At 40.3% G+C, this 15,632-nt stretch overlaps 4 protein-coding genes across 10 annotated transcripts; 1 reads left to right on the forward strand and 3 right to left on the reverse strand.

Moving 5' to 3' along the window:
* Nucleotides 1–431: 431 nt before the first annotated feature.
* Nucleotides 432–2,463, reverse strand: LOC117538711 (target of EGR1 protein 1-like). Of its 2 annotated transcripts, XM_034204610.1 has the most exons (3): nt 1,759–2,463; nt 1,567–1,660; nt 432–1,454 (listed from the first exon to the last, which is right to left on the reverse strand). In XM_034204610.1, exons 2-3 carry the CDS (start codon nt 1,615–1,617, stop codon nt 663–665), a joined length of 843 nt encoding a protein of 280 aa, XP_034060501.1. In that variant the 5' UTR covers nt 1,618–1,660; nt 1,759–2,463; the 3' UTR covers nt 432–662. The 2 variants fall into 2 exon arrangements, with proteins under 2 accessions (XP_034060501.1, XP_034060502.1); XM_034204611.1 differs by lacking the exon at nt 1,759–2,463 and having other exon boundaries at nt 1,550–1,658.
* Nucleotides 2,464–2,582: 119 nt separating this feature from the next.
* Nucleotides 2,583–4,922, reverse strand: LOC117538704 (uncharacterized protein C22orf31-like). Its single transcript, XM_034204597.1, has 4 exons — nt 4,917–4,922; nt 3,806–3,913; nt 3,284–3,519; nt 2,583–3,171 (listed from the first exon to the last, which is right to left on the reverse strand). Exons 1-4 carry the CDS (start codon nt 4,920–4,922, stop codon nt 2,943–2,945), a joined length of 579 nt encoding a protein of 192 aa, XP_034060488.1. The 3' UTR covers nt 2,583–2,942.
* A 1,335-nt stretch (nt 4,923–6,257) lies between these two features.
* Nucleotides 6,258–14,711, reverse strand: LOC117538709 (target of EGR1 protein 1-like). Of its 6 annotated transcripts, none has more exons than XM_034204606.1 (4): nt 13,559–14,711; nt 13,369–13,462; nt 13,098–13,256; nt 6,258–7,884 (listed from the first exon to the last, which is right to left on the reverse strand). In XM_034204606.1, the coding sequence occupies exons 2-4, from the start codon at nt 13,417–13,419 to the stop codon at nt 7,252–7,254; spliced, it is 843 nt and encodes a 280-aa protein (XP_034060497.1). In that variant the 5' UTR covers nt 13,420–13,462; nt 13,559–14,711; the 3' UTR covers nt 6,258–7,251. The 6 variants fall into 6 exon arrangements, with proteins under 6 accessions (XP_034060497.1, XP_034060500.1, XP_034060495.1 ...); XM_034204609.1 differs by having other exon boundaries at nt 13,352–13,462; XM_034204604.1 differs by lacking the exons at nt 13,098–13,256; nt 13,369–13,462; nt 13,559–14,711 and adding exons at nt 8,156–8,249; nt 8,346–8,522; nt 10,770–10,965 and having other exon boundaries at nt 6,258–8,043.
* Nucleotides 8,458–11,707, forward strand: LOC117538713 (tyrosine-protein kinase Lyn-like). Its single transcript, XM_034204616.1, has 3 exons — nt 8,458–8,676; nt 9,748–9,879; nt 10,797–11,707. Exons 1-3 carry the CDS (start codon nt 8,535–8,537, stop codon nt 10,997–10,999), a joined length of 477 nt encoding a protein of 158 aa, XP_034060507.1. The 5' UTR covers nt 8,458–8,534; the 3' UTR covers nt 11,000–11,707.
* Nucleotides 14,712–15,632: the final 921 nt, after the last annotated feature.

Genomic DNA, 15,632 nt, shown 5'->3' on the forward strand with positions numbered 1-15,632 from the left:
GTGTCTGATATAAAACGTGTTTAACTATAAATATATAAATGCTTACGTGCTGTGATTTCATTGCAATCATCATGTAAAATATAAACTAGACTTTGTTTATATGTTCCTCTGAGTGAACCATACTGTGGCAACTGGACACAAGGACCTGTGTTTTGTTAAGTAGAACATTAAAGACAGAGTTAGTCTCTTTCATGATTGTTTTTTTGACAGCACTGTCCATCAAATAGTTGAGCCAAACTGTTGGCAGGCTAAACAATTATTGATATTGAATCTGCACATGTACATTGGAGTTGTAACTAGTAATTGACCAATCAATAGGTGCATCCAGAGAAACAAATACCAACTTCTTTGATTATTGATGTATCCTTTAAGTAATTATCCATGGAAAAAATGCCAGAAAATGCAGTTTTTAGATCTTGGCTTTTCTCTGTTAAATATTATATTAAAGTCAACATCTTTGGGTTTGGACCATAGGTTTGGACTCAACAAAACATTGAATCACTTGGACTTTGAGTCTTTTGAGGTTGTTCCTTTTTTATTATTTTTGGACAATTTATTGAACAAACAGTTTATCGTAAAAGTAATCTGCAGATTACTAATTAAAATAATAATTAGTTGCAGCCCTAATATAAACACTTAAATACTGTGTTCAAGTGTGGACACTACACTTTCTTTCCCCAAACCATCTCCATCTTCGCCACATGGGCCTTGGATGATTTGGAGAAGGTGCTTTTAACCACGTTGAGAGGAGCAGATTTACCGCTGAGGTAGACCTTATTGAGACACGAAGGAACCCAGGACTCCTCTTCCTCCTCCTTCCCTACAGCTTCCACTCCTTTCTTCTTGTTCAGGGTACATGAATGGGCAAAAATGTATCCCGTCATAAAGGCGTCGAACCCGGCACGGTGCGATCCTGAGTCGGCGTTCTTCTTCTGCTCAGTCTTGGACGATTTCTCGCTTAATTTTTCACTTCCTCCATCTTTTGTTCTGCTTTCTTCACCACCATTTGTGTTGGTTTTTGCGTTGTCATCAGTAGTGGGTGTTATTTCAAGTGTGTTGTCTTGGCTCACTCCGTTCCCCTCGATGTCTGTTTTCTCTCGTTCATTCTGTTGGGTGTCCATTAGAGACCCTTTTTCTGAGGATGACTCGGCCCCTTGCTTCTCATCTGGCGTTTCTTGCAGATCCACCGCCATGTGGGGGATTTTGTGTTGAGGGGCACCGTCTTCCGCTGCCTCGCCTTTACCTTTCCTTTTTTCTTTACGTCTCTTCCTCTTAGGCGGTGGCTGCAGGAGAAACTGGTGGTGGTTGCTGAGATGGGGTGGGGCACTCTTAGTTCTGGCGATGAGCAGGAGGGGTGGTGAAGGTGGAGGATGTGGAGGAGGAGGAAGCATCTCTGGAACAGAGCTGTTGTAAAAGGAGTTGTCCTCAGGGCCCTGAAGCAGCTCCTGGTAGATCTGGAAGTGTAAGGTGTTGCATTCAAATATAATTCATCACCGAACTTCCATTAAAAATCCCAATACACTCAGAGTGTTGTTAAGAAATCTCATACTGCTATACTGTACGTACAGTGGAGCTCTCTCGTTTCATGAAGGCATCATCACAGTCAGTCAGGTTCATGTTGAGGAGTGTGAGCTCAGTCTTTCACAACGTTTGAAAACACCTGTGAGAAGAAGAACAAGTGAACATGAATGTAAACAGAGAGCCAGCTTTAATAACACAGAAATATGTTTGCATATTAACTGAAGGACTATATCTAGCGTGTGTTTCTCTGGTCCTTGCTGTTCCACTCAGGTCTCCACATGGCAGTAGGATAACATCTGTGCAGGTTTCCTTATAGAGGCTGTAGGTGGAGGTTTGGCCACAGCTTTCTGTGGGGATCTTCATCTGAAGACGACCACTCCCCCAGTGGTCGTCTTCAGATGGCTGTAGGAATCTGCAGGTGGAGGCGGAAGCTGCAGGTTGCTGACAGAGGCTGTGGGTGGAGGCTCGGATAGCAGTTCACTTCGAGAGGTATAGGCACTGGCAAAGGCTGTAGATGGAGGTTCAGCCATCAGCCATTCAACAGAATGTGCAGTTGGAGGAGATGGCTGCAGGTTGCTGACAGAGGCTGCAGGTGAAGAGTGAGGCAGCAGTTTGATGCTGAAGCTGCTGGTAGAGGATGTAGGCAACAGAGAGACAGAGGCTGCAGGTGGAGAGGAGTCTGTCATCTCACAGGCTGCAGCTCAAGGCTGATGTTTTGTCTGGTAGAAGTAACAGGTGGAGGCTGGAGGGTGGAGCAGGTGTTCTGGCAGGTGATAACTGTTGCTGTTGAGGCTGAAGCTGGAGTAAGAAGACTGTTAACAGAGGAGCAGGAACTGATTCAGAGGAAGACAATTCATCAGTGGTGAGATACATTAAGATCAATGAAAGTAAACTTAACTCAACTAAATACTAACTCTTAACACTAAATACTTATTCTTAATACTAAATACTTAAACTTATTACTAAATACTTAAACTAAACACTAAATACTTATACTTACTACTAAATACTTACTCTTAACACTAAATACTTAATACTTAATACTTCAACTTAGTACTTAAACAGAAAACTTAAACTAAACACTTACTCTTAACACTTTATACTTATTACTAAATACTTAAAATTAAAGACTTGACACTTAATACTTGTGCTTGGCACTAAAAACGTAACACTTAATATGAAATACTTCAAACAAATGACTATAACTAAAAACTTAAACTAAACACTTACTCTTAACACTTTAGACTTATACTTATTACTAAATACTTAAAACTAAAGACTTAGCACATAATACTTATGCTTGGCACTAAAAACGTATCTCTACACTTAATAAACTTAAACTTATCTGCCATACTTTAAAAAAAACTAAACTAAACTTAAAGCACAGTATTATTAGACATGTCAGCTTATGAGAGTGTGTCTTAGTGCTTTGCCCTTTTTGCTGGTGGATATTCGGGCTCTGGTTCACCAGAAACATCCACGTTGTAGAGCGGAGGCTGGACTCCAGCACCGTAGGACACGTCCACATGGACCAGACCGTCTTCATCCACTGTCTCTGTGAACATCGGACGGTCCAGTCGCTCCCACAGCTTCTGCTTGATACGACGACCCAGACCCAAACTATATGGACGCAGGCGACCGTCCGGGAACCTGAGAGGAGAAACACAAAAATAAATCTTTATGATGAAGGAAAATAGAGAGATAGATTTCTAAGAGAGTGGAAACTCTGTAAATGAACTGACTCATTTGTGACGCAACGTACCTCAGCATGTTATCCACAACTTCATGGTAGATGAGCTGGTACTCCTCGACTGAGCGGTTGTGGATCCTGATAGGGTCTTCGAGGTGCAGGGGAGCATTGGAGGTCCGGGGGCTGGAGGCCACATTAGAGACAGGTGGCAGGTCAGCAGGTTTAGGAGGAAGAGCCGCGGAGGTCTGCTTCCTTTTCTGGGGAAGGTCTGCAGAAGCAGCAGGGCGCCGGCGCTTTGTATGTGGCACCTGGAGAAGGTCAGCAAAACACGAGAGGATGTCAGACTCTAGTAAACTTCTTACTTAACAACATACTTTTATCATTTTACAAGAGGAAACATCTACATCAGATGCAGAGGATTACTTGAAATGTGAGTATTTGGGGCATTAGTCCTGTACAATGGACCTTCTCAAACTATTTAGTATTGACAATATACTCCACTATGTGTTTACCTTTTTGTAAACCTGTCAAACAATCTTGTGGATTAAACTGTGTACAATTTCAAGGAACAGAGTTGAGGATCAGATGTCTCACCTGGTCGTCCCTGCAGCAGGGACACTGTCTGCAGACTGCAGGCCTCCTCTGGCGGGCAGAGACTCTCCTTCCTGTCTGGTTGTCCTGCGGGAGGACGGGCACTCGACCCTGCAACAACACACACTCATGTTAGGATGAGGCTCTACAAGTACATGCAGGATGGACCTTTTTCAAGTATGTTGTCATGTCGTAGTATACAAATCAAATGTGTTATAGTTTTATGTGCTGGAAGATTAACTTGCCAAAGATGGATGTGGTTGTTGGATAAAAATCATAAATGAAGAAACATGAAACATAATCAAAGTCTGAAAACCTCCTCAAGACGAGACAGGTCCGGTAACAAAACAAGAGCCACCTTTAGGCCCTCATGTCAGTTAATATTGTGCTTTAGTGACACATATGTGACGTGATTACAATGTTATATAATAAGCATATGTCTGTTTATTGTTTGAACATATAATATTGCACATGTATATGATGGAAATAATGCTAAGTTAAAGTGAGTGACTTTAATTAGCTTGATTCAAAGTTACAATATGAATGTATTTCAGCTTGAAGCTGGGTGATATAGCCTAAAAAGTTAATATAAATGATTTGTATTAGATACAACATTTATTTGTTAATATTGTCATATAGCCTAGTTTTGATGAATGCATGTGTATTTTTGGTAGTTTTTAATGCAAAGATGTATTAATTGAGTCGTCACAGTATACTTGACCTTAATCTGATAGTTACACTGTTTAATGGTAGGCCTACTTATCGTTACAGGAGACTAAATGATTTGATAAACATCAGTAAACTGTGAGGTTTCTGAAAATGTCGACGGCAAAGCACATTGGAAACAACGGGGACTTTCAACGTTATGAAATCTTACATTTTCCATAATTAAAGTGTGTTTTCTCGCTGTAATAACTCTCAGGGGTTCTCTGACTCTTGTCGGGATGTAAAAAGACTTGAGAAGAAGCGATAATTTGGCAGAATCGTCGAGTGAAAGCGGAGAAAATATTTTCGTGACCGTCTTCAGGTAGTTTTCAGGTTGTTATGGTTTAAATATTGATCCGATATTGACGCTAGTCCTGCGTCAAACCATAGCAACCATGGAATCCTCTACGTCCATTTTGTAAACATAAATATTGAATCTGTAGATATATAACTGGTATTAAACTGGAAATGTATAACACGCAGCTTTCAGTTTGCTAGCTTAGAGATAAATCACAATGTGCAGCAGAGACAAATATCAATACATGGTTTATCGTTATCTTGAACCTAAAGACGAAACCTCTATGGAAAGAAATTATGAAAGCACTTGTTATTGAACTATTAGTGGTTGGCCTACGTACCTGTTGATGTTGTTGTTGGTCTGATCATTACTCAAATACAGCAAGTTGAGCTAATGAAACATCTGATCTCAAATGTAAAGTACAATCAGCCTGAGATGAAGTCCATGTCTTCATATGAATTTACAGATCTGAATGCTTCCAGTGTCTGATATAAAACGTGTTTAACTATAAATATATAAATGCTTACGTGCTGTGATTTCATTGCAATCATCATGTAAAATATAAACTAGACTTTGTTTATATTTTCCTCTGAGTGAACCATACTGTGGCAACTGGACACAAGGACCTGTGTTTTGTTAAGTAGAACATTAAAGACAGAGTTTGTCTCTTTCATGATTGTTTTTTTGACAAAAGTTTCATGTGAAGATTTACACTAATTTAATCTCTGTACATTGCCTTTTTTTGATATCACAGGGCAGGGCTCTTCCTGGGTGTATGGCCTTCCTGAAGTGGGACAGGAGACAACAAGAACAACACAACCAGTGTGATCCACAGCGGTCAACACCTAGCACCCCATTATATACACGTGATTGCTTTGATATTGAATTCAATGAAAACACCTCTATTAAATAATCCTGTGTTCTGTGACATACTTTACCCTCAGTGATGTGTTCAAGCTGAACTACTTCCAAACAATGTTGTCACCAGGAATCTGTTTCAACTGAAAGTATTTGTAACAACAAACAAATGTAATTCCTTCTCCATCACACAAACAGAAACAAGAAAATGTTTGTCCAGAGGGTGGCGCCAGAGGACAGGCTGAGTTACTAAAGACCAAATGGTTTATCCTGTGAAGGAGCTATACACCAACTTTCACTGTAGTCAGTTTGCAAACATTTAAAAAATAAAATGATTATCAATCTTGTAGTTCACAATAAAAATGAATGTATCTACAAACAAAAACGTTTTAAAAACGTATTTAAAATGGGATGTCAACTTGTGAGTGTGGTACAATTGGTGCCACACTGCTGATATATTAACTATTACTTCCATGGACAGTCGATTCAAAAATGATGTGCTGGTTATATTAAAGGGATTATAGTATGGCATTTTGTTTTAATCATCCTTCAAGATAAAACCAGTATAAGTAAATAATGAAATAAAGACAATGATCATTTTTAAAGAGCATACATTTATTTTTTCAAAAGGTAACTCCTGTAAAAGGTAATTATACAAACATCTAAAATGAAGAATGAATGCAAATCAAGAATCTGGCTCTTTCCAGAGAAACTTAAGAAACAATACCTGGCTTGATCAAAACAGCTGCCACTGAATTGCACTTTATTACCGTCTTTAATACTATTAATAGTAGGTAAAAATGTACAAAAGTCTTACAAAGAAATAAAAACAGTATAGAGCATGAGAAACAGACTTACATTTCAACACTGCCAGACTGAAAGGTTGTTCCACAAGCAAACTGACCCCCTATTCCATCATTCTTAAAACATGGCAAATGAAAATCAACACAAAATCCTGGTTCCCTAGTTAGGGATTACTTTTTAAATCCATCCATCCTGAGGGAGGGGGGGGGGGGGGCATGGACCAAATTCCAAGCCAATCTATTCAATAATTGTCAAAATGTGTCACTAAAAACAGAAATGGTCAACCTCATAGTGACAGAGGAAGGGGATCTACCCATCCCTCTGGGGTTCAGCACTGTCCATCAAATAGTTGAGCCAAACTGTTGGCAGGCTAAACAATTATTGATATTGAACCTGCACATGTACATTGGAGTTGTAACTAGTAATTGACCAATCAATAGGTGCATCCAGAGAAAAAAATACCAACTTCTTTGATTATTGATGTATCCTTTAAGTAATTATCCATGGAAAAAATGCCAGAAAATGCAGTTTTTAGATCTTGGCTTTTCTCTGTTAAATATTATATTAAAGTCAACATCTTTGGGTTTGGACCATAGGTTTGGACTCAACAAAACATTGAATCACTTGGACTTTGAGTCTTTTGAGGTTGTTCCTTTTTTATTATTTTTGGACAATTTATTGAACAAACAGTTTATCGTAAAAGTAATCTGCAGATTACTAATTAAAATAATAATTAGTTGCAGCCCTAATATAAACACTTAAATACTGTGTTCAAGTGTGGACACTACACTTTCTTTCCCCAAACCATCTCCATCTTCGCCACATGGGCCTTGGATGATTTGGAGAAGGTGCTTTTAACCACGTTGAGAGGAGCAGATTTACCGCTGAGGTAGACCTTATTGAGACACGAAGGAACCCAGGACTCCTCTTCCTCCTCCTTCCCTACAGCTTCCACTCCTTTCTTCTTGTTCAGGGTACATGAATGGGCAAAAATGTATCCCGTCATAAAGGCGTCGAACCCGGCACGGTGCGATCCTGAGTCGGCGTTCTTCTTCTGCTCAGTCTTGGACGATTTCTCGCTTAATTTTTCACTTCCTCCATCTTTTGTTCTGCTTTCTTCACCACCATTTGTGTTGGTTTTTGCGTTGTCATCAGTAGTGGGTGTTATTTCAAGTGTGTTGTCTTGGCTCACTCCGTTCCCCTCGATGTCTGTTTTCTCTCGTTCATTCTGTTGGGTGTCCATTAGAGACCCTTTTTCTGAGGATGACTCGGCCCCTTGCTTCTCATCTGGCGTTTCTTGCAGATCCACCGCCATGTGGGGGATTTTGTGTTGAGGGGCACCGTCTTCCGCTGCCTCGCCTTTACCTTTCCTTTTTTCTTTACGTCTCTTCCTCTTAGGCGGTGGCTGCAGGAGAAACTGGTGGTGGTTGCTGAGATGGGGTGGGGCACTCTTAGTTCTGGCGATGAGCAGGAGGGGTGGTGAAGGTGGAGGATGTGGAGGAGGAGGAAGCATCTCTGGAACAGAGCTGTTGTAAAAGGAGTTGTCCTCAGGGCCCTGAAGCAGCTCCTGGTAGATCTGGAAGTGTAAGGTGTTGCATTCAAATATAATTCATCACCGAACTTCCATTAAAAATCCCAATACACTCAGAGTGTTGTTAAGAAATCTCATACTGCTATACTGTACGTACAGTGGAGCTCTCTCGTTTCATGAAGGCATCATCACAGTCAGTCAGGTTCATGTTGAGGAGTGTGAGCTCAGTCTTTCACAACGTTTGAAAACACCTGTGAGAAGAAGAACAAGTGAACAGAATGTAAACAGAGAGCCAGCTTTAATAACACAGAAATATGTTTGCATATTAACTGAAGGACTATATCTGCGTGTGTTTCTCTGGTCCTTGCTGTTCCACTCAGGTCTCCACATGGCAGTAGGATAACATCTGTGCAGGTTTCCTTATAGAGGCTGTAGGTGGAGGTTTGGCCACAGCTTTCTGTGGGGATCTTCAGGGGGAGTGGTCTTCTTCAGGTGGCTGAAGGTGGAGGTTTGACCGCAGTGATCTGTCAGAGGGCATGGCGTATATAGAGGATAAGAAATATATCCACAGAGACCTGAGAGCAGCCAATGTCCTGGTGTCAGAGAGTCTGCTCTGCAAAATCGCTGACTTTGGACTGGCAAGAGTTATAGAGGACGACGAATACTCTGCCAGAGAGGGTATACTTTTTCTGTTTGAATGTCCATTGTTATTTTTCAGTATTTAGCTGACTCCCAGGGGGATACTTTTGAAAAACCTAAAATAAAAATCGAAGTAGAATTGATGAACTATGTGTGTTTCAAGAGCCAGACTTTTGGTTTCAGTTGCCAGTTCCTCTACTTTTTCAAGCTAAAATAAACCACTCAGTGACCAACATAGGTTTAAACCATTCTTTCTCCTTTCATACTAACACCAGTCTAGTGTGTGAAAATGTATCTATGTGTCATCATAAACCTGATGATTACTGACCTGGAACCAGGAAACACTGAAACTCCCTTCATAGGAACATTACAAATAAACGCAGGTTTTTATTCTGACCTTCATTTACATATTCCATTGCAGTATGGGTCATACACGTGGAAATATGGAGTTTTTTTCCATTCAGCAGATGAATTTGATTTGAATTTAGATACTAAATGAACGGCATATTTAATGTTTTTCAGTGTCAGTTTCCTGAACATACTAGAGCCACCATTCACAGGCTTTTACTGTAAGCAGAATTAATGGCGTTTATTAGTTGTGACCTTTAGCATAGATTTGCAGTTTTATGGCCATACTCTACCAACTCCTTGGCCTAGTAGGCTATGACTGTCTATCACTAAGCTGATCAGTGCAGTAAGGTTAAAACATTTTCAGATGTAAACAACTAATGGCAAAAGCAATTATGATGAGAGCAAATCATTTGGCATTTCAAATATTTTTTTATTTCAGTGACATCTTATGCACTTATCTGCAAAAAACGATTTTACACACATTGATAGTGTAACTTCATGTGTTTTGCATTTTGTAACAACAATTTTCATAGAAAATTCAGTAATGATTGGTTTATGGAAGATTAAAAAGATACAATTTAATCTTCCCAAAGTTGTCTTACTGGATTAATGGTCAATGGTTTTGAAGAGTTTGATTTTCTCCTACAGTATGTTCATGGTAGCACAAAAGCCACTGAGCCAATGATCATGTCAAGCAGCTGGTTTTGTTAGATACTAAATGAACGGCATATTTAATGTTTTTTACCATGTCATGCTCAGGAGCCAAATTCCCCATCAAGTGGACGGCTCCAGAGGCCATCAACTACGGATCCTTCACCATCAAGTCAGACATCTGGTCCTTCGGAGTTCTGCTCTATGAGATTATAACATACGGGAAATGCCCCTACCCAGGTAAAAAAAAAAACCTAAGTAGCCTATTTGTACTACTTATATTATTTGAATTTTTTTTAAACTACAGTGTTATGATCTTTGAATAATGCACAAAATACCATTAAATAACTTGCGTAGCTTTACTTATAACGAACAATTTGACTAAGACAAACGTGGTGACTACAGTAAAAGAGGTTTCCACAATACTGGAGTCATTGTGTTTTGAATATCTACCGTCCTCTACTGGTGATTCTTTACTCAAGCTAATGACTACGTGGCTATATAGAGTATGTGTGTTGTCCCTCTAAACCAGGGGTGTCCAAACTTTTTTCACTGAAGGCCACATACAGAAAAGCATATAAAGGGTTGGGCCCCCCACCAGAGGTGAGGTTTATTGCCTCATAAGTTAAGTTATAAGTTAGCAAAATCAATCAAATGTAGGTAAATTATTCTTGATAATTGAAATGCTTAAAGAGAAAAAAACGCCTACATCACAGCTTTCCATCGGGTTTCATTTATTTAGTTACAAAAAGTGTTGACAACTCATCTCTTAAAACAGAAGCCTCAGATTGCTTATAATAAGGGGAAAGAGGAAAGGTATATTTGAAACTTGATATGTAAGTAAGTTATTGGGCGTTTTTTTATCAACTAAGATTTGTTAGAAAATGTTTTCAACTTTAATTGACTGAATTTATTTGAAAATTGGTTACATGAACACACGAATACTACTGTGTCATATACATATATATTTAAGAAGTGCAATATAAGAAAAGCACAAGTTTCAGATGTGGGCCATATTCCATTATGCTTTTACAATTAGCTGAGGGCCAATTTAAAATGGACAACGGACCGCAGTTGGCCCCCGGGCCGTAGTTGGGACACCCCTGCTCTAAACAATCCTAGATTCTCACCTGCATGCCTGCCTGTGTTCTCCTCAGGTATGACCAAAGGAGAGGTGATTTCCTCGGTGCAGCGCGGCTACAGGATGCCTCAGCCTGACAGCTGTCCTGACGAGCTCTACGCCATCATGACGTCCTGCTGGAAGCACAAACCTGAAGACAGGCCCACCTTCGAGTACCTGCAGAGTGTCCTGGACGACTTCTACACCGCCACAGAGGGACAATACCAGCAACAACCATAGAGAGGGACACTTTCAGCCAGAAATTATATTTGGAGCTGCTTTGGATGTGTTGTTATAGTTGTAATATTTTGTATATACCAGACTAATGTCTAAAGCCCTAACAATCTTGAAATGTGCTCCTATACATGTTTACAATGTGTTTCTTATATATTTGCTGTTAAGAACATTTCCCTGGATTTACCGTACTGTACTATTCAAAGTGTATGTGCTATTCCAGTACCTGACCATCTCAAATTCAATGTATGTTTGAAAGGGACAGAACAAATAGGTGACATTATACATAAGAGTTTGCAATGCTAGGACACAATGTCTTTATTCCTGTCCAAAAAGCTGCCTAAAAGAGACTGGATGTGTATATAATGTGGCAACAATTGAAAAAGGGCCATGCTGTATTTACGATTAGCTGTTTGACTTCACACAATCATTTCTCCTTTTATATAGTGTAAATGACTGAATTTCACATTTCATGACTTATTATTTCGTAAGCTGCTCTAACAATGTTCTTCAATCTCTAACAAAATATTCTTTAATCATTTTCTGTTTGTTAACTGTTTCTTGAATATCCTGATCATCTCTGAACCCCACTTCATATTGAAGTTATTTAGCATTTGTTTAATTGTTTAATTGGTGTGAATATGTTATCTGTATTATTTCAACTGTACATATATAGTGGGCTATTATATAATTAAATGTCTGGCTTTGACATATTGTGACTCTTGGTATATTTGGTTCATATTTAGAATTCACCTTAAATGTAGAGGAAAAATAAACTTTATTTTGGAAAATTGAAACAACACGCTTTTTATTTATTTAATACGCATTTCAATGATACTTGTTGATATTTCAGATGAGATTGTGGAAATGTTGTATTGGCTGAAATAGCCGTAATTGCAGTAATTACATTTTGTGTCAGATGTCTTTGTACATTTGGCTCAAGAAATTCCGACATGATGAATTACTAGAAAGTGAATGTGTTAATGTTATTAATGTATTAATATAAACCCTAAATAAGTGGCGACTAATAATTAATATACCATGACAAAGGAACACACTTCAACTTAAACACACAAAAACAATCATATCCTTAGGATCTGTTTTATACAAATTATTCTGGTCTCAAATTACTGATCAGATGGTTGCAGACAATAGTTCATTTATTGTAAAACAGTGCAGAGGCTTAAAAGAGCACATTGGACGTCGTATTAGGGGGCGTTGTTGGAAAAGTAAGGCACTGAAGTCTCGGGTGGAGCGTCTCTGCAATCTTTGGCCTTCAATGAATCGGCATGCGTAGAAAGTGCTGGTGGTTGCAGAGATGGGGAGGGGCATTTTTAGTCCTGGCAATGAGCAGGAAGGGTGGTGAACGTGCACGATAGGGAGGAGGAAGCATCTCTTGATCTGGAAGTCCAACAAGGCCTGGAGAAAACACAAAGAAAAGGTGTTGCATTAAAATAGCATTCATCAGCAAACTTCCATCAAAAATCCCATGACTTAATGTCTCATACTGCTATACTCTACGTACAAGTGGGAGGAAGAGGAGCTCTTTCTGTTTCATGAAGGCATCATCACAATCAGTCAGGTTCATGTTGAGGAGTGTGTGCTCAGTCTTTCACACAACGTATGGAAACACCTGTGAGAAGAAGAAGAAGTGCACAGAATATAAACAGAAGCCCAGCCCAGGCATGCTATTTTTATACAGATATATTTTCCCATGTTTACTCAAAGATCATATTTACCAGTGTTTCTCTGGTCGTTGCTGTTCCACTTAGATCCAACCATAGCAGTAGGATAACATCTGTGCAGGTTTCCTTATAGAGGCGGAAGGTGGAGGTTTGACCCCAGCTTTCTGTGGGGATCTTCAGGTGGAGGAGGTGTCTTCAGGCGGCTGGCAAAGGTTACAGGTGGAGGTTTGGATGGCAGTAGTGTACGAGAGGTGTAGGTGCTGGTTCAGGTTGCTGACAGAGGCTGTGGGTGGAGGTTCAGCCGCAGTTGGCTTCAAGAGGTGTAGACGCAGGTGCACTGGCAGAAGCTGTAGGAGGAGGTTTGGCTGTCAGCAGTGTCTGTCAGAATCTACATATGGAGGCGGTGGCTGCAGGAGAAACTGGTGGTGGTTGCTGAGATGGGGTGGGGCACTCTTAGTTCTGGCGATGAGCAGGAGGGGTGGTGAAGGTGGAGGATGTGGAGGAGGAGGAAGCATCTCTGGAACAGAGCTGTTGTAAAAGGAGTTGTCCTCAGGGCCCTGAAGCAGCTCCTGGTAGATCTGGAAGTGTAAGGTGTTGCATTCAAATATAATTCATCACCGAACTTCCATTAAAAATCCCAATACACTCAGAGTGTTGTTAAGAAATCTCATACTGCTATACTGTACGTACAGTGGAGCTCTCTCGTTTCATGAAGGCATCATCACAGTCAGTCAGGTTCATGTTGAGGAGTGTGAGCTCAGTCTTTCACAACGTTTGAAAACACCTGTGAGAAGAAGAACAAGTGAACTGAATGTAAACAGAGAGCCAGCTTTAATAACACAGAAATATGTTTGCATATTAACTGAAGGACTATATCTACGTGTGTTTCTCTGGTCCTTGCTGTTCCACTCAGGTCTCCACATGGCAGTAGGATAACATCTGTGCAGGTTTCCTTATAGAGGCTGTAGGTGGAGGTTTGGCCACAGCTTTCTGTGGGGATCTTCATCTGAAGACGACCACTCCCCCAGTGGTCGTCTTCAGATGGCTGTAGGAATCTGCAGGTGGAGGCGGAAGCTGCAGGTTGCTGACAGAGGCTGTGGGTGGAGGCTCGGATAGCAGTTCACTTCGAGAGGTATAGGCACTGGCAAAGGCTGTAGATGGAGGTTCAGCCATCAGCCATTCAACAGAATGTGCAGTTGGAGGAGATGGCTGCAGGTTGCTGACAGAGGCTGCAGGTGAAGAGTGAGGCAGCAGTTTGATGCTGAAGCTGCTGGTAGAGGATGTAGGCAACAGAGAGACAGAGGCTGCAGGTGGAGAGGAGTCTGTCATCTCACAGGCTGCAGCTCAAGGCTGATGTTTTGTCTGGTAGAAGTAACAGGTGGAGGCTGGAGGGTGGAGCAGGTGTTCTGGCAGGTGATAACTGTTGCTGTTGAGGCTGAAGCTGGAGTAAGAAGACTGTTAACAGAGGAGCAGGAACTGATTCAGAGGAAGACAATTCATCAGTGGTGAGATACATTAAGATCAATGAAAGTAAACTTAACTCAACTAAATACTAACTCTTAACACTAAATACTTATTCTTAATACTAAATACTTAAACTTATTACTAAATACTTAAACTAAACACTAAATACTTATACTTACTACTAAATACTTACTCTTAACACTAAATACTTAATACTTCAACTTAGTACTTAAACAGAAAACTTAAACTAAACACTTACTCTTAACACTTTATACTTATTACTAAATACTTAAAATTAAAGACTTGACACTTAATACTTGTGCTTGGCACTAAAAACGTAACACTTAATATGAAATACTTCAAACAAATGACTATAACTAAAAACTTAAACTAAACACTTACTCTTAACACTTTAGACTTATACTTATTACTAAATACTTAAAACTAAAGACTTAGCACATAATACTTATGCTTGGCACTAAAAACGTATCTCTACACTTAATAAACTTAAACTTATCTGCCATACTTTAAAAAAAACTAAACTAAACTTAAAGCACAGTATTATTAGACATGTCAGCTTATGAGAGTGTGTCTTAGTGCTTTGCCCTTTTTGCTGGTGGATATTCGGGCTCTGGTTCACCAGAAACATCCACGTTGTAGAGCGGAGGCTGGACTCCAGCACCGTAGGACACGTCCACATGGACCAGACCGTCTTCATCCACTGTCTCTGTGAACATCGGACGGTCCAGTCGCTCCCACAGCTTCTGCTTGATACGACGACCCAGACCCAAACTATATGGACGCAGGCGACCGTCCGGGAACCTGAGAGGAGAAACACAAAAATAAATCTTTATGATGAAGGAAAATAGAGAGATAGATTTCTAAGAGAGTGGAAACTCTGTAAATGAACTGACTCATTTGTGACGCAACGTACCTCAGCATGTTATCCACAACTTCATGGTAGATGAGCTGGTACTCCTCGACTGAGCGGTTGTGGATCCTAATAGGGTCTTCGAGGTGCAGGGGAGCATTGGAGGTCCGGGGGCTGGAGGCCACATTAGAGACAGGTGGCAGGTCAGCAGGTTTAGGAGGAAGAGCCGCGGAGGTCTGCTTCCTTTTCTGGGGAAGGTCTGCAGAAGCAGCAGGGCGCCGGCGCTTTGTATGTGGCACCTGGAGAAGGTCAGCAAAACACGAGAGGATGTCAGACTCTAGTAAACTTCTTACTTAACAACATACTTTTATCATTTTACAAGAGGAAACATCTACATCAGATGCAGAGGATTACTTGAAATGTGAGTATTTGGGGCATTAGTCCTGTACAATGGACCTTCTCAAACTATTTAGTATTGACAATATACTCCACTATGTGTTTACCTTTTTGTAAACCTGTCAAACAATCTTGTGGATTAAACTGTGTACAATTTCAAGGAACAGAGTTGAGGATCAGATGTCTCACCTGGTCGTCCCTGCAGCAGGGACACTGTCTGCAG

Source organism: Gymnodraco acuticeps, unplaced genomic scaffold (assembly GCF_902827175.1).
Source record: "Gymnodraco acuticeps unplaced genomic scaffold, fGymAcu1.1, whole genome shotgun sequence".
Classification (NCBI taxonomy): Eukaryota; Metazoa; Chordata; class Actinopteri; order Perciformes; family Bathydraconidae; genus Gymnodraco; species Gymnodraco acuticeps.